Genomic DNA, 27338 nt, shown 5'->3' with positions numbered 1-27338 from the left:
GGGTAACCGGGACCGGTTCATTGTTTGGGGGGAAACATTAAAAGGATATAGTATTATTTTCATATAGGTCACTGCCAAAGCCCCGTCCTCATCCCCCAGAAATGTTTCATATACAGCCCATATGGTTTTGAGCCAACAGACGAAAGAAGAAATGAATTGATTATCATCACGATGAAGAAGATTGGTTGGTTTAGACTACATTATTGGCAAATGAATGTCCCACTATTTGATAAGCTATCTGGAGTGGCCTACGTGTTTTACTAAAACATCTTGTTCTTTCAGAAAACATATAAATAAGGAAGGAGTTAGCCAACTACAGACGAGGCAAGGATAAAACATTAGAACACACAGGTAAATGTCTTGAGTTTCATTTGATTACGTGCATATACTAGACCCAAATTTCATACTTGAAATGTGAACAATTACTACATATATTTTATACAAACATCGACTTTACATGGATATTTGTATTATTAATACATTTTATACTATACATCAGGTTTAGATAAGTACACAGTAAATTCATGTTTGTATAACTTAACACAGTATAAATCAGTTCAACCAAGTTTTTTAACTAACGACACGACTATTAAGTATGAAAATAGCTTTAGATTATACACAATTAATTTATAATTTATTAAATAAGTTAAATACATTTGATGAGCATATTTTATGGGTGAAGCTAATATCTATAGTAGGGCATTGAATACTTTTAAAGACATGGATGCACCATCACTCCTTGTGTACAGAAGTGAAAGCATTATCTGCTTAAGGATATTCTAATTTCCACTCTTCAGGAGACTACAATCCAAACTGTATACTTTTAAAGATCATAAAATTTCAATTATGACTTCCCAACTGCATTTTTACTGCCTTGTAAATAGTCTTCCCGTACTTTGATTCAGTGTTATTGTATTTTCTGGTTCTTTAGGATCATGGAGTGTTTTAATATAAATGTAAATGAATTCGGCTTAAGCCAATGCTATGATGTGAGGGTTGTTGCAATGATTACTACCTCTCATGAACAGTCTCCTTCCTAGTATTATGCTTGATTGCATTCTAAGCTTCTAAAGGATCTGCTTATAGATTTTATTCAGTTATTGACATATCTCTCTGCGCGGTTTCATGCTGTTCGCTGATGAAATTGTTAAAACATGTAAGCATGCAACTATCTTAAATACGGAAGACAATCAACGTCTTGTAGTTATCACTAAAGTAGGAATGCTTAAAATATTTACAGAATCACTATGAGTGAAGGAGGAAATGGAGGCGGTGAAAGTGAAAGTACAGAAACTTCCGAAAGCAGCACTACTGGACCTGTTATCAAAAGATGTCTGTCAGATAATCATTTTCGCATTCCCAATACCGGCGAAATGCCAAGGAATTTTTCAGTCCCAAATTGCGTTTTAGATGGATATGTCAATAAAATGAGACACTGAATATAAGACTGAAGATTGTAACACACATGTATTTCTCTTCCATAATAATCATTAAGACTTTACTTACCGTTCCAGATATAATTATATTCTGTTTTTGTGCTTGTGCTAAAAAAGTGATTTTTATTCTTATTACGATAGATAACACACAACAGTCTTTAAAGCGTATCATCTTGATTGTCAACATTGCAGAAAAATAAAAAAAATGTAATAAATAATATCATAAGAGTATTTCTCTGTCTGCCCCTTTGTATATTTAGCATTAATACTACCTAACGTCTCTCCTTATAAGGTTGTTACTTTTTGCATTTCATGAATTAAAATAAGGGAGTTTATGTCTTAAAGCACTGCAGCGTGGCCAATGCAAATGAAGAAATCAACTTGGTTTATTTGAACTGTCCCGTCTGTCTGCCTGTGAGTTAGAGTTATATGTCCTTTAATTTCTAAATGATTTTCAGTCCTTTGACCTATTCCGCTTTTCGAAATGTTAAACATGTGCTAAAGACCACCAATGAATAAAGGCCACTACAATAAAATCTACGTGTAAAGATCACTATCTTTTCTTCCCTTTTTAAATTATTATTATTACTTAATTTACCAGTGTTGAGAGATCACCTGTCAACAAACACCTTTTTTCATTTCCCAACGGTTGTATAGTCAGAGAATTTAGAAAACATCGTAAATACTGTCGGTTTTAATAATTTGTTGAAATATCAAATATTTAAAAAAGTTATCTGTATCATAAATCCGCAGAAAAAATCACACAGAGTAGACACTGATATTATAACTTTCCAAACCAAGGACTCGATATAAAAACTTGAAGACTTTGAGTGTTAACTAAATTCTACAAACGGAAGTACATCGCAAAATTGTATGATTGTTATGTATGATTGTTAGGATAGTCTGTTTATATGTCTGAAACTTGAGTCAATAAATAAGCAACAAACAGTGACACCGAGCTGCGTTTTTAAAACAGAAAATCATGTCCCGGGGGTATGACCAAAGATGTTGTTTTTGTTTTTTTTGAGGTTTTAAGTTTAAGGTGAAGATCATATGAAGGTCAAGGTCATCTATGTACAGTTTGTAGGTCTTGTCACAAGGTTTGTTGAGAGCGAGTATGATCTGAATTGTGTCATTTTTGTTGGCTGTAGGACCAAAATATTTTTTATATAGGTTCTAAGTTTCAAGATAAAAGTCAAGATGAGGGTCAAGGTCATTTATATATAATATGTATACAGGTCTTACCACAAGGCTTGTTGATTGCGAGTATCAACTAAATCGGGTCATTATTTGGACTGTAGGCAATCTGATTCATACGGATAGATGAAGGTCAATGCCAGCTTGGTAGTTTAATATCAATCTTGACTATTATCCAGTTATGATCATTATGTCACCTATATATAAGTCACTTTGTAGGTCTTGCTACAGCGATTGTTTAGTGTGAGTATGAACTAAATCGGTTCATTAATGTGGGTTGTAGGCATTCTGGTGCGGTAAAGATCAGGGTCAGATATGTACATGTCAGTTTGTAGATTTTGCCATAATGTTTGCTGGGTGTGAGTATGAACTAAATTTGGTCATCTATGGGACTGTAAGACCAAAAATGTTGTTTATTACGGTTTGAAGTTTGAAGATGAAGTTCATATGAGGGTCAAGTTCATTTATATATAGATCAGCTTGTTGGTCTTGCCAGGTGGTTTCTTGAGTGCGTGTAAGAACTAAATTGTATCATTTATGATTTATGTTGGCTGTAAGACCAAAGATGTTGTTTACTAAGGTTTGAAGTTTGAAGGTGAAGGTCATATGAAGGTAAATGCCATCTATATATGAGTGAATTTGTAGGTCTTGACACAAGAATTGTTTAGTGTGGGTATGAACTAAATCGGCTCATTAATGTGTGCTATAGGCAATCTGGTTCGTACGGACGGACAGTTCAGTCACTATAACAAAACTTTTTCACATCTGAACATCCAGACATGTACAGGTTAGCGGACTCATTTTTCTTATAGTAAGCACGACCAAACACACACGGTGAAACTGAAAGCTTGAACACTATATTTAACACATTCGTGACCAGATGTTGTCAGCTTTCAAAGATTACAGTGTCATAGGTATGTTTGCACACAGAAAGAGTGTAGAATAATCAAGGGACGTGGACTGAGTCAGTACCGGGTCATAGTTGTTTAATTTTACCTAATACTGTGTGACTGCTTTCCGTTGAAGTAGCCACCAAGTTAACTTGTTAAATACTAGAAAATGTATTGGAGAAGCGTGTACCAAATAAAACTGTAATAGGTTCATTCGCTTATAGTATTGAAATAAGCGCCTTTGTCTTTAAATAAGGACTGTATACTAGATGAACACAAGTAAGCTTAAAAACTTCTAAAGGACCTGATCGCTTCAACAGGTATTTCCTACTTTGAACAGTCACACATACATGGTGACGCGTAAATATAAAGTTATACAACTTTACCACTCAAACAATTCTTCATGCAATTTTAGTTGTATTTTCTCTTTCGGTTCCAATGACAGAAAGGGGCCAGTCTAAATGAAATTCCCGATATCTTTTTACAATATCTTTTTTCATACTGTCCCGATTAGATTCGTCTGTTTTGACTCCAAAGAAATGATGTTAGAAGACAATTTCAAAGTGATTTATTTCGCTGATAATTTTAATATCAGACCAGTTGCTGGTTTGATGTGTGTTCAAGGTCTAATCCACTTCAAGGCTACTTGTTAGCTCTTCATGATAAATTAGCACTTGAAAAAATATAAATAGATCTGTTGCCATGGCCGATGATGACAATGATATTTAAAAGCGATAACCTCATTTATTCTTTTTGATATTTTATTGTAAAATTACAAGGTCTAATATTTGCTTCTGACTTTTTTTAACAGATTGTTTTCAAGGTGCGTGCCACTAGATTCATTTCATTTTTTCTGCAAAGTGATCAAAGTACTTTCATCTGTAAGTAATTTTTAAAATTAAAAATGGAAACGAATGTTTCATAATTAGGTAATTAAGTAAATAAGTAATTAAAAATACAGTTTGCAGACAACAATAAACGTAGTAATACACACGACACAATGGGCCTGGCCTGCGGCCTATAACTCCCCTTTAAGTATAAAGCTTATCAGAGTTTTACATTTACAAAACGTTACAGGGCAACAGTTTATTATACATCACAACTGACCAACTAAGGAAATGGCAAACTGCGGTGTCTTAATACAGTTGGTCTCTTGGTTCATTATGAATTGTTCTTTAAAGGCGCTTGCCCCCTAGATCGTTCGACACTTTTTAGTTACTGGCAGATTATATGTTATGGAAACAGTTTTACTACTTTTTACGATGAAAATTGAAAAGCGTTTAAAACGGTTTACTCGTGATAAATTGCCTTGATTATAAATATCTATATTTAACGCATAATAAACACTAAATCCTTTATAGCGGTATGGTAACCACAGCGCACATTTTTTATTGCCGCGGCGGCCCGGGTTCGATTCTCCACGCGGTCATCGTTTTGTTCTTGATTTTGCATTTTAAGAAAAGTTAAGAAACAAAAACTCATATTTTAAAGTTTATAATATGACCAAACTACAATTTGAAAGAACGATTAATTTTAGCAACAATCTGGAGGCCTGTGCCTTTAAGAACACAAACGAAAATTGAAAAATTGGTCGGTCTGACCAATTTAATACTGTATGGATAAAATGATATGTTAACAACCAACATGCAAATTACAGCATTGATAATGTTTCTGTCATTACCTACAGTGTGTTTACCTATAAACGCAACAAATTCCTTGGTCTTTAGAATGCTCTGCTGGCGGCAAGTGATCCTGTCTTGTCGACCAGTGCAGACCAAGACCTGTCTGCACGTTGGTGCAGGCTTATCACGGTTTTCACTGTTCGCTATTCAGTCAGTTAATTGTCAGTGAACACCCCTGCAATAAGCAAGTGGTCCAAATTGAATGATGGACCCGTTCATTTAAGAAATTAAGCAGGGTAAAGGTTAGTCCCAACCCGTGAATCTAGTTACCTCCCCTGACGGTCCGTCAAATTGAAATGAAATGAAAGTGATAAATACGCAACGGGTTGGACTAGGTAAAGGTTAAACTAGTATAAGTGTTTTAAATTTAATGATACAACCTTAATTAAAAAGCAAACAGATCGTGATGTTTATCAGTAGGCATTTGATATACAGGTTTGTTTTATTTGTAACCAAAGTTTACATTGTATTGGCCTTCCGCAAGTACTTGTTAATCTTCCGGTTGATCTTCCAGTGAACTTATATGATATTTCAAAGCGACCAAATAAGTGACATGTGATTTTCAAATAAATGTCGACATCTTGAATGGATTAGGTTATAACGTATGTACATTTTTATTGCCACTATTTCTACATATAATTCATTTTAAATTCATTTTAATGTGAAATGACTTGGTATATCAATTGCGTAAATAAACAAAAGTGTTTCCCGTCAGGGACCCCACATTCGTTTGATAACGCTTTGCAGAATGAAAAACAACCGTAGGTCACAGTGTGAAGGGCAAGTTGTCTAGGCCATAGTATTCGATTTTTAGTTTTGTCAGTAACATCATTGAATAATTTCTAAGTGAGTATAGCTCCGATTATATCGATACTATAATGCTCATAAAATCTTGATAACCTTATTACAAAGAATAACATACTTTATTCTAAAACAAACTTTTTGCTTTCGTTTATAGTCTGTGCCGAATTGCCTGAAAATATGTATTTGTGATTTCTTTTGCTATATTTTATTAAGTTGTGCTTTTCTTTTAAGTTTAAAAATCCAGCCTCTCAAAATCCATTGGTAATATTTTTATCATCATTATTTTGGCAGCCACCTTGATTATAAAATGGCCGCCTCAAATCATGCTACTTTCCATTTTCTTACCAATTACATTTCTTTAACATGTACTGTATGCACTTTGTATGTGATATAAATGTGAGAGTGTACTAAGTTTAAATGGAACATTCAATTCTATCTCGTGTTTTTAAGTAGAGTTATTTGTGCTTAAAGGGTGGTAAATCGCTTGTAATCTTATAAAAATTACTATAATTTGCAGTATCTTCAAAAAATAGGTATGACGTAAACAAAATACAATCCTTTATACAAAATATGCCTAAATCAACCATACTGTATATCTTTTAAGGTTAATCTTTTACAATTGAACGCAATTCAGATAACATGCAGATTTAAAAGACACATAAAGGGAGGTAAAAGCTGCCAAAATGTCATATTAATTCTTGGCATGCTGTATTAAAAAAAAAATATTATTTTCCAAAAATTTAGCAGTGAAGAGATTGCATATATTACATTATTTAAGTCAAAGTTAAACTTGTGTTTAAAATCAGTATTTATCTTTTTTCGTTTAATAAAAAGGGAGATAACTACAGCATTTGAGAGATGTATCGAGATATTTTAGAATGAACATTCGCACTGTATCTATTTTTCTCCATTTTGGAGCTATCAGCTGCAGTAAGAATATATAATGCCATATTCTAAAACTTCTAACTTGAATAAAATGAACAGGAAATACTGGGAAGTAATTTTAAGATACAATGTTGTTATCATTCTAAAATGTTCATTTTGTGGTGTTATACTTTTATTAAATGGCGGCAATCTCAGAGCAATGCATGGTAGAGTGGCTAAAAGGCTTTCCTTTACCATTCAAAGCTGGACTTTTAAATCACTTTGCCACCACCCTTCAACTGACGTAAAATTCTTTCAGGCGAGTTAGCAATACAACTGGATAACCGAAGATTATTGGTTCTACCCAGGCACCTGCCCATGCCTATAATGGCGGGCGCCAGTGTCTTCCTTTAACATGCAAAGCTGAAAAAATTGCCATATTCCTAAATTGTTTTGTTGGGACCTAAACAGAGAACAAAACAAAACTTCATGGCCCAGTCCTTGAAGACACTCTAAGACTTATGTTGTACACATATGCCAAAATTTTTATAAAACATTGCCACAGTGCCGACTATATAGCAACTTTCTATCTGTAATTGTTGAAGAAGACTTATGTGCCCTTCTGGCATTATTTCGGGCATAGGACCTTAAGCAATCAGGCTGGAAGACTCAAATGATGACTAATGCAGGGCTTGAACCTTCATAGACAATGGTCAAGTGATTTGATACCAACTTCTTTCAACACTTGGCTACGCAGGTACTTTGTTAACTGAACTAGATGACAAATTAGATTGTCAAAATAAAACATTACTGAATAGAACTTTTACATTTCAGTGCAATGTAATGTGTTACTCAATGAGTTTATTATGAAAAAGTTAAACAAAAAGGTTCTGCATAAGAGAAAAAGATATTTCCCTTGCTCTTCTTGCATAATTGGTTTCCAGTTGTTTTTTTTAAACATGTAGTAAATTATATATCTACAGCTGGGTATTCAATTGGCATGTCACTCACATCCTTGTAAAATGTAGAAAAAAAAACTTCAACATTTACTGGACCAAGATGAATGAAATACTAGTATGATTTAAAAAGAGATACAATGGCGTTGAATTTGGGAAAATAAAGTGAAGTACCAAAGAAAAACTTGGTAATGCTCAGCCAGAGTCATTTTTAACTAGAAGTGCCAATCAATATCTATACATATTAGCATTTGTAGTAAAACCATTCCTAATCTCATACTAAAGACGCCTTTTAGATGTGATTGCTTACCATAACTTGATACCACAAGACGTCACGGAATTAAAGGCACTTCAGTTCTCTTCTGTGGCATTTTTTATTGTATAATGAATGTCTAACCAGTTAGTCGACATTTCAAGAAATAGTTAAACCAAACTGGTAAATACAATAAAGGAAGTAGATTTGTATTCCCATACAAGCTTACTGAGGTCTAACACAGTGTTTGCCATGTCTACGGTTGGCAAGCTGTTTAGCTGGTTTTGTTGAACAAATGTTTACATGTATTTAATTAAGTGGTCATAGCCCATGCATGTTTTCTTCGAGAAAATGTTATAATAAGGCTTTGTTCAGGACGCATTTATTTGGTGATCGTGATACTTAAGTTCCATTTTTGCAACTGTTAATACTCAGTTGTCTTAATGTGTTGAATAAAATGTGATTGAAATAATCAAATCACGAAAGAACACGTATCAAATGTTTCTCTGTGTGTAAAGTGTAACATTTTGTATTTAAACTGTATATATTTATTCACAGTTTGACTGATACCTTCCGTAACACAATGATTTTCTAAGTCATATAGATATTTTGGATAATAGTAGATAGAGTTAGAATAAAAGAGTCATCAAATGCAGTGAGTGTGTGAGGGAAAGGTGTGGGAGAGGAATAAGTCATACATTGTACTTCATACAGATATATGTTTATTTATATCCAAATTTAGATGTACACACGTTCATATGTTGAAATTTGAGTATTAACAATGCTTGTTTGTATCAGGCTGCAGACAGTTGATTTTAGTCATATCTTCCTATTTTACTAAAAGGACGAGAAAAGCCTGACAATATGGTAATTTGATATGAAAGCCACACTCAAGCCTTTAACAACGCTGAAAGAATTTTTAAAATCGGACTATTATTGAAAACGATATGGCAGTTTGAAATTTAAGAAAATTGCTGATCATGGAGGCAGACTTTTTGTGTATTTATGACGTCATTTACACACTGCTGACTTCTTTATTTGGCAAATAACCTTTTAAATAGATTAATTGTATAAGACTCTCGAGTGTAAGATATAAAACACAGTAATTTCTTTCATAATTGCTGGAAAACAGAGAAATTATCTAACCGAAATAAGTAAATACAATTCAAATATGTGTCTAGAAATTTAATAAATCTGCCTTTTTTCTTGTTGTTGTTTTTTGTTTTGCCATGGAAACAAAACGGCCGCCATTTTCATTAAATATTTAAATGCTCATAACTTACTCATTTTAAAGTCGATTTTGAAAATTCTTTAACTTCTTTAAATGATAAAAGAAATCCCAGTAGATGGAACTTGCATCAAAACAACGTTGCTTTTCTCTTTAAAGTAATTCAAAACTGTTAATGCTTATTCATGTTGTCTTCTTCAACAGTATCCAAGTTTATAAGTGACACTATCATATTTTTTGTAGCAGGCTTCCAGTATTAGATTTATGAAAAGCTGTACTCTTACATGTAAAGTGTGTTCTAGTTTTAGTAATGATGTTTAAATGAAAAGAAAGTCAGATAACAACTCTAATTCATCATGTTTGTGTTTTCTTATCATTATAACAGGTATTCATTGCAGGAGGGACCTTTTAATATTTTTTACTATTTTTAAGATGAATATCTTAAGCATGTTTTTTGATAAAAATACTTTTTCTTTTAAGCAATGACCGCATTTTACCATTTAAGAAATAGATGTGACATTTGACGAATAATTGCATTTGAAACTAATGTTTTCATGTATAAAAAATCAATGCTTGATTAAAATTTTAAAGAAATCTTATACAATTTAGACATATAAATTTCCATGTCTTAGTCAGAAAAACATGTTTATTTGAAGGCCAGATTGAATATATAAGGGCATGCATACTTACTTAAATATAGCAGCCATTCTGAAATTCAAAATATAGGGAAACAATTCATAGGATTACAATTCACCACAGACTATTATTCCTTGACACGTTTGAGAAAATCAGTTGTTCAGACAACGCATTTTATTTTATGCTAACTAATGAAATACTGTATTCTATCAGTTAAATATTTTCATATTTCATCACTCACACTGTGAAAATATGAAATCTATATTTTCACACTGTGAGAAGTATGCTCCACCCCCTCATTACATTTGCATGAATTTTAAATTATTTGCTTAAAACAGGATGAAAATTGTAGTCGCACTTTGTTCTTTATAGTTTATTTCTCGATTCAAATTATTTTACTTAAAGAGAATTTCATAACGTTATGCAGCAAAAAAATGAAATAAAATGGAACTTTATGTTGTATGCGTCTTTATAACGTCACAGCACGTCTGACGTCATGTCTGTTTACGCGCGTCTGTTTCCCGCGCTGAGATTAAAAATAGTTGCAAAATGCAAATCTCAAGGTAATTGAGCATAAAATAACAAGAAAATTTGTTTGTTTTCGTGAATATGGAATATATCTCACTGAGAAGTGAGAAAATTTTCACATTTTCACTCGCGCTACGCGCTCGTGGAAATTTTGAAATTTTCTCACTTCTCAGTGAGATATATTCCATATTCACACAAAACAAACACATATCCTCTATATATCGCTCACTGAGGGAAGTTAATATTTGTATGAAAATATAACTGCCCAATCAGGCATATGATATGGTGTTAGGAATGCAATTCTTTTTCTCAACTTTTGTAACTTTTTCTTTCAGTAAACGGTTCATTTTGCAGATTCGTTTTTAAACACGCTTTTTAAACTGTGTTTAATATGCTGTTTCTGTATGCATGCATACGAATTTAAAATTGCATAGGCCCGTCTCTACGAAACCCCTAATCCTGTCCATAGAACTCATTTCTTGCGTATTATTGCCGTATACACGGGCGACTTCTGTGTCAAACGCTCAGCTATGTAGATTTTTAAAATGCTACAGCAAAACAAGCAATTTATGTTCCTTACTTCCATGTTTATTAACTTCTTTATAACACGTACAAAGCGCATCGTTACGTAAAGGACGCGGAACTTGTTTGTCTATCTATAACGTGTCTGCAGCAGATGAACGTCACTAGTGTTACTATTTTTTCCATGAAAATCAAATAAGTTCAGATAAAACAGGAACAATACATCTGTTCTACAACACGTCAGATAGAAAATTTCATCTGCTAAGTTATTCAGAAGTTTCATCTGTTAAGTTATTTAGTCAGTCCCTTATCAGTCATAGTTTTAAAAACCTAGATAAACAGCTATCTTACACAGCGGTAACATAGTGTCTAAACTAAATTAAATACAACAAGTAATGCTCATTTTTCTACATTGTTTAGATCAGGTGTTTAATCATTAAAAGTTAAATGCCGCTAGATACTTGCTTTTCTCAAATTTTGTGCAAATCAGGTATATTTTGTATGCAAATCACATATAATAATCTCTACCCGTAAATAAAACTTTTAGTTACCTGGAACTTAGCTTTCTTAAAACGTAACATACATAATCATCAAAGTTCCACCAATGCAGCTACTTATAACAATATTGCAGGACCCACTTTAGAATTCCGCATGGGGTCCTTATAGACAAACTAGATACCATTGATAGTCAGTGAAAGATCCCTAGCACATTCTGAAACAACATAAATGACTTATATTTTGAAACTCATTGCAATTTTGACGAGACTATAGACTTTTCTTATTTCAAATAAGGTTTATTTTTATTTAGATAAAAATTATGAAACACCTTACACAAGACAGTCTAGACACTGCTTTTTAGATACAATCTACAACAGTTGATTATCAGATTTTTTTTCCCAAAACAGTTGTTCAGTGGAACACATTATCGTCTCATGTGGTCGGTGTTGAAACGGTCTCCGGATTCAGATCAGCACTGGCTACATGACTGATGTTAACACCATAATTCCGGAACAAATTCTTTCGCTTTCATCATGTTTTTTACCCTACCTATCTGCACAACTCTTTATGTGTCTACATATTTTGCTGTTAATGGAATTAAGATTCAAAGTGTTACTTTTTATCACCTTTTTATCACAACAAGGAAGCATTACCTAGGAAACCTGAAAGTCTTTTACTTTTTCTAACCCTACCCCAACCCCCATCCACCCCTAAAGCATAGCAATGATGCATAGGTGTTGAACGTTGTTAATAATATGATGATGACAATTTCCATCGTGGAAACTCAAAGAATACAATTAATTTATGGTCAGTCTTTAAGTAGAACATGTTCACTCCTAAACAGAAGGAATAACAATGCAAAGCAAAGTTCGAAACAATTTTAAATGCAACACTTCCAATGACTAATTGAAACTGTGTGAATAGTCGGCATAGTCTTTTTCATTTGTTTTTTGTTTTGTTTTTAGTCACCTGTTGACGATAAAATGACAAGTGTCACACAATGAAATACGCACAAAATTGTCTTCGATAGACTTTGAAAATTGATAATATATGACAACCTAACAACGTTCAGAAAATTTGTTTCAGATGTTTGTAAATATAGAATTATGTTTAACTGTTTTTATTATTTGCATGTACAATAATGTCGGTTATTTTGAATAAATTACAGTAATACATTACAGATCAGCTCACGCGGAAAACCCATTCTACTCGATCCTCGGAGGATGGCCAAAACGAGTACCAAGGCTCCGACTCGAAGTTTTTTCGAGTTAGCCATTTTCCGTCAAGGAATTTCGCTATCTGACTCCGAGGATTTATAGGAAGTCACTCGAAGGAAATCCTCGAAGTGACTCGAGATGAAATTCAGTTAGCGGAATACACACCTCTATTGGTTTCTCTTGTTTCCGAGTCACTTGATGGAATTCCTTCGAGTGACTCCGAGACGAATGAATAGTAACATATACAAATTTAAATGGGTCTTCGAGTGACTTCGAGGACAGATTTCAGATTAATCGGATTAGGGTGATTATATTTTACATAGTGATACGCGAAATAACACAGTATTTATAAATAAGAATTAATACTGTAGTATTTTTATCTTACTTAAAAATAAACCAATTATTTTCCTTTTCACTTATGATATTTTATCCCCTTTTGAGTGCATACGACAATAGTTTTTTTTTCCAGTTTCCAATTCCTTCCAAATTAATAAAAGAAAGACCATTTTTATAATGAAAAATAATCATTTCTCCTATAATTTTCCTGAACTTATTAGGGTCACTTTCCTTTAACAGCCATTATCTTAACGTTTATCTACTAGTTTTATATAGTTTCTAATCTAGTCCATTTTACATCGATTTATTTCTAAATTTAATTTGCACTGTCAGAAACTATTTCAATATAATATTTAACAAATAACTATTCTTCAACGGCTGTTATTTGAAAGTTTGTTTAGTTTTACATAATTCTTAATACTTAACCCAGTAAACACCTGACGTCGTACCGACGTTGGTTAGACGTTGGATTTTGGTCGCGACGTCGGGGACTTGGATCCAACGTTTAACCAACGTCATATCCACGACGTCTAATAGACGTCAGACTTAGACGTCTTGAAGACGTTGGAATTAGGTTGGATAGAAAGTCTGATAAATGTTTTTAGTTATAAAACTAACTGGTATGATTGTGCTAGTATAGTTTAAAGATATTTACTTGTTTTCATAAAGGCCTGGACATGCACTTATTAATAATAGTTCATTCTCACAACAAACATTATATTAATTTAATTAATATAAATGTTACAATATCGCATGAGATTGTCTGCTTTCGGAGTCGGATTCTTTTCACGAACTTTAAACTGTTCAAGATAAATATGCATTCTATACACCTGTATAAATTATTCTAAATTCACAAAGATCTTCTCTTCTACACATGCTGTCTACCAGTCACACATTCGCGAGATAAGCCTGCATCGGTTTACACAGTCTTCCTGTAATTTGATATTTATTGGGATATGATAGAGCAAGTTTACAAATACTTTACACAAAGAGAAGGATCCGCAACGTGAGTGACAGATTTTTAAAAATTATTTTTTTTTTGAAAGTTATACTGTTTCTTATTCCGTATTTTTTTTTAAAAAAAATGACTTATTTTTGTTTGTTACTTTAAAAAGCAAGTGCATTTAATTACATTTTACGAAGTTATAGAATATTTTATTCATAGAATTTAAAATATTACATATTTGTTTGGCATGTATTAATTATGTTCTTAGTAATAGCACTAATATATTTGTATATGTTAAATAATGAAACTGTCAAATTTTATACATTTAAGGTGGAAATGTTGGCGGAGTTGAAGAATCATACAAAAATGACGAAACTTGAAAGTTTCAATAATATTTACTGCATTACTTTTTGGACGTACTGTATTAGACTTACGTCGCCATAATATGAAATAAAGATGATAAAATACATGTGTTGATTACTTGTTTGATTGCAAATTATGTTGAAAATTTGGTCAGATTTTGGTTGAAAAGCGGTTAGATTTAGGTTGGAAAAAGGTCGGATTGCGACGTCTAGCCAACGTCAGGATCCGACGTCTAAACGGTTTGCAAATCCAACCAAAATCCAACGTTAACCCGACGTCGGGGTCCGACGTCTATACGACGTCTAACCGACGTCAAATGCCTACTGGGAACATTTTTTTCTAGCGGAAGTTCTTTTTTTAAATGTTTATCTAGTTATAAATTATTCATAGTTTAGTGCATTTTTTTTAAAATCTTTATTTCTAAATTAAATTTGCAAAGTCAGAAATTATTTCTATATCAAAATTTAACAAAAAAGTTTCTTTTACGGCGGCCATTTGGAAGTTTGTTTAGTCATATATAATTAATAATTTAGTCCGTTCTACATAAATTTACTAAATTTACTTCTAAATCTTATTTGCATAAATTTCAATATTATACTAAACAATTTACTTTTAGCGGTTGTTATTTAAAAGTTCATCTAGTTAAGATTATTCTTAATTCAGTGCATAAATTACTACACGACTTTTTTTCTCAATTCAACTCGCAAAGTCAGAAATTATTTAAATTTCAAAATTTAACAAATCACTTTCCTTTAACGGCGGTAATTTGACAGTTTGTTTAATTTTATATGAATAATTTAGTATATTATTGATAAATATACTTCTTAAACTAATTCACATGGTCAGAAACTATCTAAATATCAAAATTTACACAAATTTCATACAATTGAAAGAACAAGCTAATTATATAAACAAAAATCCGTCAAGCAAGGAAATACTGCCTCGAAGATTCGTCAAATCATCTCGCGGCACTCGAAATTGTATATTACAGACTCGGAGTTGCGCGGAGTGGCCATAAAATATCGGAAATCAGTATAATGTTACCTGTATAATTTCGACTCGGAGTTCCGTCAAGTAATTTCTCGGAGTGACGCGACGAAATTCCGCTAAAGTAATAAAACTGTAACAGTCGGTACTGCGAGTCAGAATTAGGCAGTACTCGGAGGAATTCCTCGCTATGCAAGATTTTTCCTTCGAGGAAAAACGGAAAGTGGGTTTTCCGCGTGAGCTGATCTGTATATTTTATATCATTTTGTATTTCCAACTAACATCTTCGATAAAGTAGGTGGGTTGGTTCAGAAGTAATGTCACTGGAATCATGTGTATTTAGAAAAGATAACAACAGAAATCCCTACCCAGGTATATTGATCTATTTGTGGTATTTTAGCTCACCTGAGCCAAAGGCTCATGGTGAGCTTTTGTGACCGCTCAATGTCCGGCGTTCGTCGTGCGTCGTCCGTCCGTCAACATTTTCTAAAAAAATCTTCTTCATGAAACCCACTGGGCAGAATTACAATAAACTTCACAGGAATGATCCTTGGGTGGTCGCCTTTCAAAATTATTCAAAAAATTGAATTCCTTGATGAACTCTTGTTGTCATGGCAACCGAAAGAAAAAACTTTAAAAATCTTCTTGTCCAAAACTGCAAGGCGTTCATATTGTGTCCCTGGGGTGAAAAGAGGCCCCGCCATGGGGGTCACAAGTTTTACATAGACATATATACCTTTAAAAATCTTCTTGTCTAAAACCACAAGACCTAGGCCTTTGATATTTGGTATGTAGCATTGCCTTGTGGTCCTCTACCGTAATTTTTCAAGTTATAACCCTAGGGTGAAAGAGGCCCTGACCCGGGGGTCTCAAGTTTTACATAGACTTATATAGGAAAAAAGTTTAAAAATCTTCTTGTCTGAAACTGCAAGGCCTAGGCTTTTGATATTCGGTATGTTGCATTGCCTTGTGGTCCTCTACCAAAATTGTTCAGATTATGCCCCTGGGGTGAAAAGAGGCCATGCCCCGGGCGGTCTCAATTTTTATATAGACTTAATATATAGGAAAGAAAATAAAAATCATCTTGCCTGAAACTGCAAGGCATAGGCCTTTGATATTTTGTATGTAGCATTGTCTAGTGGATCTCTAACAAGATTGTTCAAATATGCCCCTGGGGTGAAAAAAGGCCCTGCCCTGGGGGTCACTTGTTATATGAGTTATATTAAAAAAAAAATATCTGATCATATTTCCTAGACTGTTTAATTATAATTACCTGATAACCCCAAGTGATTAGGGGTCACTTGACTACGACCTTGACCTACTGATCTACTGTCTTGTTTTTTAAGTTACAGCCTTGAAATTTGGGAGACATGTACAGTTTTGCACACCGATCTTAAAACTGACTTTCAGTGACCACGAATATGGTCTACTGACCTACTTTCTAATATTTTAGCATCAGTTTGCCATTTGAAACATGTGGCTCATATAAATCAGGTGAGCAATTCAGGGTCATCATGACCCTCTTGTTTTAAAATATCATGAAATTGTATTCCTAACATATTGAGATATTAACTGAAATGTACAGGAAACTAGGTAACGATTATCGATGCAGCCTCTGACGTGATTGACGTCAGAAATTTGGTGATTTGTCAATAAAATCAAATACAAACCCTAGCACATCACATTGAACTGTAACTTGTGGGGATGACACTATAATTTTCATGGTTGATACTGAAAGTCGTAACTTCGCATCGTACCTTCATTTGAGTTCACGTATTATTATGATGCCAATTGGTAATTATTTAGTTTCGTGCATTTGTGAATAAAACTCTGTTTGCGTGCTGCGAAATGCCATCATTGATGAACTCTGAATTTCTATGTATCAAAATCGAAACAAACCAAGAAAATAACTAGCAATTAGAATCGAATAAGATTAAATCTTGGTACAGACACTTTAGTTATATAACGAAGAATAAATGCGCAATGGACACAGTGACATTACTTCTTGGTCAAGTCTCATGCATTTGTTTCAAAATGGTGTAAAATTAGTTGACGTTGAATGTGAATAATGTGTACACTTTCTGCCTAAAGGTCTGTGGCATGCAGAATACGAAAAGAACAAAGCTATGACATTGTTGCTTTCTACGGTCAAGGACAACGGGTTTCAATATTGGCTGAAAGGAGCTCTTGCAGTGCTCTTCACTAAACAGGGCCTAGAAGAATTCGTCACTGTTGAATTAACACAGTTCCAAAAAGACCTATTGGCATCAATTTTCAAAAGCAAGAACATATCTCCTGGTACAGTCTGTAACTCATGCACAACTGAAAATACACTGCCATGCCCTACAGCAAATTTCTGTCCAAGAGGAAGAAACTGTAACTTACACGACAATATTCTGCCAAACAAAAGTCCAAACAGACCGTGCCCAAATAAGATATGTCAACATATCCGTGATGAGATTCGCCGAGAACACAGGTACAACGTCCCTTCCTGGAAAAATACGGACGCAACTGGATGGTGTACCGATGCATTTCAAATTGGCAAATGTTATATGCCACCGGATGGATATTACTCAGTGACAAGTTTTCAGGAGACTGACTTCAATGGCATTCTTTCCATTACCATCAACAATAAACGTTTTGAACATAAAATGCATGCCGATTTCGACGATAGAAGTAGCCCAAACGTTTGCACCGAGGTAAATAGTTCTCTTCAAGTAGTTAGTATCAATTACAAGCATTTCTTTTTTGTTCCAAATGATCCAAAGTATCACCTAAAATAAGGTGGTTTCATCATATGCTGCTTTTCATTTTTTGCAATTGTTTACAAAATTTGCATGCTAGTAATCTTAGTAAGAAATGTGTCTATTTTATTTAAAGTAACATGTCACTTTGAGTGTTTAATGTTATTTGTTAACTGGCAAATAATAACTGATTTGATAATGTTTATTTGTTACTAGTACATGAATTAATTCGTTTCCCGCATGGAGTCAGCTGCGGAAGACTATTGAGTTTACACAATTTTTTTTGTCTTATCGTAATGAAGAACATACGTCTTACCCGAGGATGGATCTTATGGCATCTCGTTTGATAGTCCTGTGTTAACGGAATGTCTTATTGTTTCTGTAAAACCTACGTTTACTTTTTACGATGTATAATTATTGTCTTAAGGGATGTACTAGCCTTTTTTTTTTTTCTTTCAGAATATCCGCCATTTTGAAAAATGTTTCGTCGAATATTGCTTTCTAACAAATGTTTTGCCAAAAATTAATGCTAGATAATTAAAATATGGCTAATAGTGTACCATTTAACCAAATAGATTCTACTTTTTGCGAATAAATATCTTTCACTCTTATTTTTGGCTGGCATTTCCCTAAAATTGACGAAAGATTTACAATGAGATAGGGGTAGGCAATTTCAAATATCTATTAAAGTAGATCAGGTTTGGTGTTGATTTTTTCCTGACTGATACATATAATAATAAGCTATAATTGAATTAAAAGTTTTTAAGATAGCTCTTTATAGTATCTAGAAAAATAAACTTAAACAAAAAGAACAAATAATATCAGAATTCACCAGTTTTTAACAGTTTTTTCTTTCCATTTTGAAGCACTTATGTGTGTCATTAAAACCGGAAACTATTTAGAAAATCTTAACGTCAGAGTTTTATTTTGTAGATCTAAATACTTTTTTCCATTGAAAATAAAGTGGGTGGGGTAAAACGAAAGAGATTTGTAAGTGACATTGATGCTTATATAATACTGCCATCACCTTGTATTTATATTAACCTGTAAGACCTGAAATCCCTGTAACATTAAATGGGATATCATATGTTTTATAAAGTACCTTCATTTTTTCAATTTTACAAAATTTCAGAAATGCTTAAACAGTGGGTGAAGGAAATGCCCTATAAAATTAAAACGAGTTCGGTGATCTCTGTTTTTTCTTCCCTTGTTTGTCTTGGAAACTAATGTTCTTCAAGCTCACAGAGTATGAAAACATTATTATCATTAGGCCTAAAAAAAAAATTCTTTTGTTTCCGGTAACATGCTCAAAAATATTAGGGTAGGTAGGTCGGAATTTTTTTTTTATTAAGGGAGACTTTTCGGAAATTATTTTTTTGTCAAAAAATGATTACAAATAAGGGGGTTATGCCTTTAGAGCATCAGTAAGTTGATTTCTAACATCACTGGCCATGTTTAAAGCATAAAAAGTGCAGTTTTGCATCTTTTTGTTAAAAAAAAATGAAAAAAATATTCTCCAACGCCATAAAAACATTTAGGGTCGGGCCAAAAAATTAGGGTAGGTCGGGATTTTTAAACAAACAATTTTTTTTTTTACGCCTTAGAAAAAATTCGTTCCTACATCCTTTAGACTGTCGTCCGTGGGCGCCGCCTTCATTATCAGTCTGCTTTCGTCGGTGTCTCTTCCTTAACCTCTTGGCCAGTGTCAACAAAATTTGAATAATCTTCTTTCTTTGGTGGCCTTCTATCAAGCTTGTTCAAGCCAACGCGATTGATAAAATTATTGCCACCAGGGGTCGGGGCCGAGTTTAAATATATGCCTGTCTGAAAGTGCTGGATGGATATAAATAGTGGGAACTTCTTTGTCATAAACTACTCGTATTTATCCAAATAATTTAGAGCTGTTAAAAGCATGGAAGCTAGAGCCCTTTTAACGACATAACCTCTAAAAGAATATGTCGGACTTTTGAAACAATTTGACTTTTTTTTCGGTGTGTGTGGGGGGGGGGGGTGGGGGGGGGGGGTGCAAGACTATACCAAGCTAACTTAAATAATTTGAATTCGTCAATCCCTGTATCTATATAATGAGAGTTTGAAAAAGCTCTAGTGCTGCTTTCACTACGAAAAATATTTCCTTGATGACCTTCTAAACGCTCACATTTTAGATGTATCGAAACATGACAACAATGATGCCGTATTTAAGCTTTCCTATATGTACACAAATCATCCCAAACTGAGTGTCTGATTCCTTTGATAACAATCTACCAAACGAAACAGTTTCAAACTATAACGATTCGTGTTTTCTTTAGTGACCATCTACCAAACTTTACTTGATTCTTTTCTTCAAATAACAGCAGTGAAATGTTAACATGGCATGAACAGGGTCTGCTTCGCGTCCGGTCTATAACTCTGTCATTCATAAAGGGGTTTTAATGTTACTTGGCACAAATGTTCTTCATGTTAAGACAATGTGTCATGCACAGAACACGGACCCTTAGCTCAAAGGTCAAGGTCACACTTGAAGATAGGTCAATAGGATTTTTTTCTGTCTGGTCTGTATCTTTGTCATGCAAAACAGGATTTCAATATCAGTTGGCACAAATATTCTCTAGGATAATATAACGTGTCAAGCGCAAAACTCGGGCCGTTAGCTGAAAGGTCAAGGTCAAAATTGGAAGACAAAAGCTAGAAGGTTTGTTGTTTTTTTTTGGTCCAGCCTGTAACTCGACAATCCTTAAAGAATTTTTAATATTACTTTGCATAAATGTTCACTACCATAAGACGGAGTGTCATGCGCAAAAACCAAATCCCTAGGTCTAAGGTCAAGGTTACATTTTTAGGCCAAAAGTCAGATACAAAAATGACTGTCCGGAGCATTTCTTCTTGCATAGAGGGATTTTGATGTAACTGTGCACAAATGTTCACCACTATGAGACGGATTGTCAAATTCAAGAAACAGGTCCCTAAGTCTAAGGTCAGGGTAACACTTAAAGGTCAAAGGTCAAATTCAAGAATGACTTTGTCCACAGCATTTCTTCTTCATGCATGGAGGGATTCTTATTAACTCGGCACAACTGTTCACGGGACACCATTGTTTTTAGAATAAGTTCCCTTTGTTGTTACTATAAATAGCTTATATTTATTATAACTTTTTTTTATTTCTGGCCGTAAGGAAAAATCGAGATTACTTTTGACTTATCTCCATGCATGTTATATCCAAATTTTAGATTTATTTTGACCCTACCTGTTAAGGAGTTTAGTGTGGACTTATATAATTTTGTTGATGATTAATTTCCATTTGTTGTTACTATAAATAACTTATACGGTAACTATAACTTTTTATAATTGGTCAAAAAAATCCATATAAAAATACAGGTGCTCAACTAGTGTAAAGAAATTTGCTATAAATACGGGCATATATTGTGACATTCTGAAACTGTTCTTTTTATTTATAGATGTTATGCAACAACCAAGAACTGTAGGTTTTTGTATATACAAATTTTAATCCAAGTGTTTTGTTATAATATACTGCATATATGGTACAATATTGTTTATACATTATCGACAAAAATCAGTTCATAATCATATTCTGCAGTAGAGAAATTTAGGTGCCTTCAAGTAGGGGATTTTGTATTACATGGCAATACTTCATTCACTTGTTCGTGTATATATACTTCAAAATGTTCTCAGACATTTTATCACTTTTAGGCACGAGAAGTAGGTCGGCTGATACGACATGCCGCGGATATGTCCATCTCTAAAACGGAGTTGTCCAGATACATCGACATTCTGATTGATCTTCTGTCAGACGGAATCTACTTAGCAAATGATCCAAATGCAAAGGCGGCTGTTGATAAACTGAATCAGGTACAGATGTCTTGATCCAGCCCACATCTTTAACTAAATGGATAAAAAATATAATATTTAACTAACTGGATAGAAATGGAATATTTACTATTGCGTGCACTTATCTACAATATCAAATAAAGCTCAAAAGAATTGCATAAGCGTAATATCGTTGTAAACATTAGCTCCGAATGTTACCTATTTCAAAAATTAAGTATCCCCATTTTTTGCTGTTGATTAAATGTACGCATTTTAGAGACAGTTCCTTCTCTGGTTATAAATGTGCACATAAAATTTTTAAAATATCACTTGCTTATTCAAGAAAACACTAAATTATTGATATAGCAATCTAATTTCAGTTGAAAGCCAACACACTTACCATTACTACTGCTGACATATCAAGAATTCTTGATGAGGAATTTAAAGCATCTGTAGAAAAGCAACGAGAAAATGCTTTACAGGCAATCAACCTGGAAAGAGAGGAAGCCAACAAAAAGTTCCTGGATGATGTTAAAGATTCATTAGACGGCCTGCGGGCAATAACCGTTACTAAACTAGATGAAATTATTGCAAAGAAAGTAGATGAATTCAAGAAGACTACAGATACTGAGAAAAAAGATCTAACAGAGATTATTGAAAAAGGAAAACAGCAAATTCAAAAAGCCATTCTTAAAGGAAAAGGTTTTCTTTTCAATTTTACCTCATCAATGTAGATTCCAGTCTTGAGTTTCTGTTTGATAACGAGAAGAAAGTCATTGTCTCGTATGCCCGCCTCTGCTGATTTCCTGTAATATATCTATAGTCTGCCTCTGTTAAGGAAGCAGAGGTGTGCCTTTGGAAGTCTTATACTTAAGTTGCACGTGTATACACTATGAAAACCAGGTTATAAAGTTAACAAGGGAAACCATATTATAAGCAAAGAAAACAGATAATAAACTTAACTTGCAATATTGAACTAATATATAACATCACATTAACTAACTGAGCGCGTAGTTTATGAACTATTAGTGGTAAAAATTATTTCATAAAACAACTAGTGTCTGTATAAAATCCTCAATGAAACTATTTATTTTTACTATAGACCAGATACAAGCAGGGGTTATGGATAGAACTGCAGAACAAAATGAATTACGAAAATGTAAGTAGAATTATTCTTGAAAACTAAAACTTCAAGCATAATATAAACATTAAATATTCTTTCGGTCTATAGTAACAATCGAATTTTTCTTTTTGTAATTTTGTGATAGTATTGTTTGAAGTTTTAGTGTAATTCAGTAAAACTAGACGGACTTTTGTGTCGTCTATCGAACAGTCCGCCCGTACTTTTCTCCTTTTTTAAAGGAGTTCAACCATATTCAACTGTAAACATTTTCGTGTAGTAACGTTTAGATGTTAAATGATGGTTTTGAGTGAAAGTTGACTAGGAAGATAAGCTTGCATGATTGATAGACGTCATCTTAGACAAATATTGACGAATGGGCCTCGAACGCCACAGCACGTAATTAGCTCATTCTGGGTTTTCATATCATAAAGCTTAAGACTGGTTTGCAAGTCAAGTTCATAATGTTCGAAAAGGAACCAGTGTCGTCAACTTGTTCAACATCTTTATATTACTTTGTACTTTTTAATAGTTAAATATCAGCTCCGTCGGGTAAACGTGAAAACAAATAATTGTAGTCACCTCAACTTTTAAAGCATGCCGAAAATTAAAATAGTGTTCTGTGCGTTATGTATTAATGGGGACTGTATATATTTGTCAACCATTTAATCTGTAATTATCGAATCTTTTTATTAAATAAACTTGCTGTCAGTAGAGTTACTCCTCGAAATCCTTGACAGTTTTGTGAAAGTCTTACAGGCTCATTGTTAGATGCAAACATGTTAATGTTCTGCTTGTTGCTCAATTTTATAGATTTGAAGGATGACCTCATCAATTTCTACCGGAAATACCATAGCACAATCTCCATATCTCCTATTGTAGAGGAAAATGATGTTCCTATTGCTGATTTTTATGTGGAACCATCCTTTAATTCAATTGATATACAGAGAAAATTTGGAAGAATCGAAGAGCCATACACCAAAAAGAAATTAAAGTTATTTAGCGATGTTGTCCGGCAAACTGATGGGAAATTATACAAAGATATCTACATTACGGCAAAGGCAGGCATTGGTAAAACATCTTTTGTAAAGAACATCTGCATGATTTGGTGCCAGGCTCACGGACCGGTAGAAGAAATAGAACAGAAATTCAATCCAGAGGATGTACACACAATGAAAACATTTGAATTTATGTTTATGATTTCTTTGAGGGACATTGACAATTCGATATGTAAAGTTGATGATATGGTTTACAGTCAAATCATCAACTGTCTTGCACGATCCAGACGGTATGACGAACTATTTCTAGAGGATATTCTACAAGACAGGCTATGCTTGGTTATATTGGATGGACTAGATGAATGGTCTCATCCTGAAAGCTGCAAAATCGGCCAAAAGAATGAACATAAGTTGCCACACAGATCTGCTAGGGAAAACTGTACAATCTTGACAACAACACGACCATGGAAACTGGACGTCCTTAATCTGAGCACAACTCAGATAGATAGACATGTGGAAATGACGACGTTGGATCGTACGTCTTCTAGACAGTTAATATCGAACGCAGTGGCGTTACTGAATAGAAACAGCTTATCTCTGCAGCCTAAGACAGTTGAGGACTTTCTTGCAACATTGTCAACAATGAAACGTAGCACTGTAAACAATATCCCGTTCATCATTTTACAAAGGGTATGTCTATGGTTTGACGGCGAATCGGTAGGACAATCAAGATGTGAAATCTATAGCAACATACTAGAGCTCACGCTTTCAAGAGGACTAATGAAATTAGGCAAACGGTACTGGAGCTCAGAGAGAAGACACAGTTCAGATGACACAAAATTCCCCAGTTGCCTGTTGTCTAATGATTTATGCAGATCTCATTATGATCTAATACTCAGTTTGGGAAGAGTAGCGTTTGAAACTTTGTTCTGCCCGGAAAGGGAATCGAGCATTGTTTTTGATGCAAAAGTTGTCCTCGACAAAATTCCCGAATACTCTCTTACATTTTGTTTGAAAGTAGGTTTGCTTTCACAGAATAGAGATTATCGACAAGTATCAAAAAGACGAAGAACAGTTTCATTTCAACACAAGTCCGTTCAGGAATTTTTAGCTGCCTTATACATACAGTCAGACCCTGACAATAGGGAGATAAAGGACATGATTTCAAACGTATGTTGTACATTACCAGGTATATTACAGATGTCAAACACTCTTGTGTTTTTGGGTGGTTTTAGTTCTTCGGCATGTGGGAAGACCTTACAGCACTTACGACATTTTGTTTCAAATGACGAAAATGTCAACTTCTATCGGGAAATCCTACAGATTAGAGAATTTGGTTTATTTAAATTGAGGAAAACAAAAAAAGTGGTAAGATCTTTCCAGACTTTACAAGCGGACATAGTGCAAGAAATCCAAAGCTCTGGGCAAAAGGAGTTTCCATTACCTATTGAAGATATTATCATTGAAAAAGCTTCTGATAAGACATCGCACCAGTTCCTTAAGATTCTCGTAGAAAACAACAGTGACAATATCAAATCGTTATGTCTGCGAGATGTGACATGTACAGAGGCGTTTACAGACATTCTTCAAACTGTAGGTCTATATAAGTTAAACAATCTACAAAAATTAGCAATAGTTGCCGCCCCTCGATCGGATGATCTACTCAAATTATTGTCGAATTCAGTAAATACATTGAAATACTTGCGGCTTACTTTCGTTGAATTTCGGGACAATCTCTATCATGCTAAAGACACAACGCTGTCGACCGATATTGTACGTACATTATGTCGCATTGAGCAATTAAAAGCACTTACACTTAATAACATTCGCCTCACACACAACGATGTCAAACAGTTATTCGAAACTGCATGCAAAAGAAACCTCATGACCGAGATTGGGCTGTATAACGTCACCTGCACCGATCATGAAAGTGAGTGTTGCGGAGAGATCCTTGACCTGTCACAACATCAGTACCTCAAGCACCTTAGCCTAGATTCAATACCTGTGACAGAACTTCGTGTCAATACAACGTCATTATATGAATGTTTGATTGGAGAAGATAGGAATTCAGTGTTTCCGCCATGGAATGAGTGTCTAAAGAGTTCACCAAACCTTTATTCACTGTACTTCCGCCGAATGACACCAGCATTGCTACACACTCTGGCGGCAACTTTACCACACTTATCAAACCTGAGGAAGTTTAGTATTGAGTTAACAAATCTTGGAGATACGGATCTGATTCTTTCACCGGAGACAAAAATCAAATCGGTATACTTATATAGAGTGGATATGTCGTCTAAGGTCCTCCGACGATTGGCTGAGAGTGCTGCAGAATTGCCCCACCCTGTCAAAGTAACACTTGAATGGTGTACGGTTACACCTTTGGAAGAGTACAGTCTAGTTAAAGATTACATCTGTTCATCTTCAAAATACACAGTTAAGTCAAATGGATCAAAATCCAGAGCATATGATCATTTTGAATTTGAAAATATTGTTGACATAAAATAAGCGACAAGCTTAAGATGAGTTCAAATCATGATGTTCAGTTAACATTCGTGGACATTTAATCATACAGAAGCTTCTTTATTTAAAAGCAAGTCATACAATTAATGATATACTGTGTCGTTTGAATATCAGATTTCATTTAAATGTTTTGAACTACTTACAACCGATAAAAAACTGCCTGAAAACAAGACTGGTAGACGGTTAAGTGTCATATGTGTATATTGAAATGGATTCAAAAATAAACGGTGCCGATATAGAGAGATATCATTAATTATTGCAAAACCATAAAATTCTTTTACTAGATGTCAAGAGTGATATTGATGGCACTAAATCTCTCACATGTGTAGCGTATGTTGTATATTATTGATTGAGTGTTCCATATAGCTATGCATGAATATATTGGGGAACTACGTTCCCTGGTAATAGTTTCTTTCGAAGGAACATGTATAGTCTTGAGATCTTGCAGAAGAAGATTGCCTGGCAAGTATTTCTATGGATAGCATGGCGCTTCCATGTTGCATATAGAGTATAACAGTATTCTTAAAAAGGACAGTTTAAGATCTACCTATAGTAAATCAATGTAGATTAGTTTATAACTATGCTGTGTTATAACATCATGTCATAATGATATTGTATTGGTTTTGTTTAAACTGCATGGACTGTTCCAAAGCTCTGAGAATAAATGTTTTCTAAAATGGCATAGGTAATCATTTCTGTGTACAATTTATTCATATAGGATGTTTTACTATCTAAAATGGTTCGATCAAGTTGTTTTGCTAATAAAGTTAATTTTTATTTGATCA

At 33.9% G+C, this 27338-nt stretch overlaps 1 protein-coding gene across 4 annotated transcripts; it reads left to right on the top strand.

Moving 5' to 3' along the window:
• Positions 1-27233, top strand: LOC128559461 (uncharacterized). 4 transcript variants are annotated; one of them, XM_053551187.1, is made up of 6 exons: positions 1-351; positions 17435-18042; positions 21796-21954; positions 22293-22614; positions 23015-23071; positions 23846-27233. In XM_053551187.1, exons 2-6 carry the CDS (start codon positions 17470-17472, stop codon positions 26536-26538), a joined length of 3804 nt encoding a protein of 1267 aa, XP_053407162.1. In that variant the 5' UTR covers positions 1-351; positions 17435-17469; the 3' UTR covers positions 26539-27233. The 4 variants fall into 4 exon arrangements, with proteins under 4 accessions (XP_053407162.1, XP_053407161.1, XP_053407163.1 ...); XM_053551186.1 differs by lacking the exon at positions 1-351 and adding an exon at positions 5603-5807; XM_053551185.1 differs by lacking the exon at positions 1-351 and adding an exon at positions 15639-15715.
• Positions 27234-27338: the final 105 nt, after the last annotated feature.

Source organism: Mercenaria mercenaria, chromosome 9, assembly GCF_021730395.1.
Source record: "Mercenaria mercenaria strain notata chromosome 9, MADL_Memer_1, whole genome shotgun sequence".
Taxonomy (NCBI): domain Eukaryota; kingdom Metazoa; phylum Mollusca; class Bivalvia; order Venerida; family Veneridae; genus Mercenaria; species Mercenaria mercenaria.
Note: the sequence above shows the minus strand (reverse complement) of the source record. Positions and strands in the feature narration are given on the sequence as shown.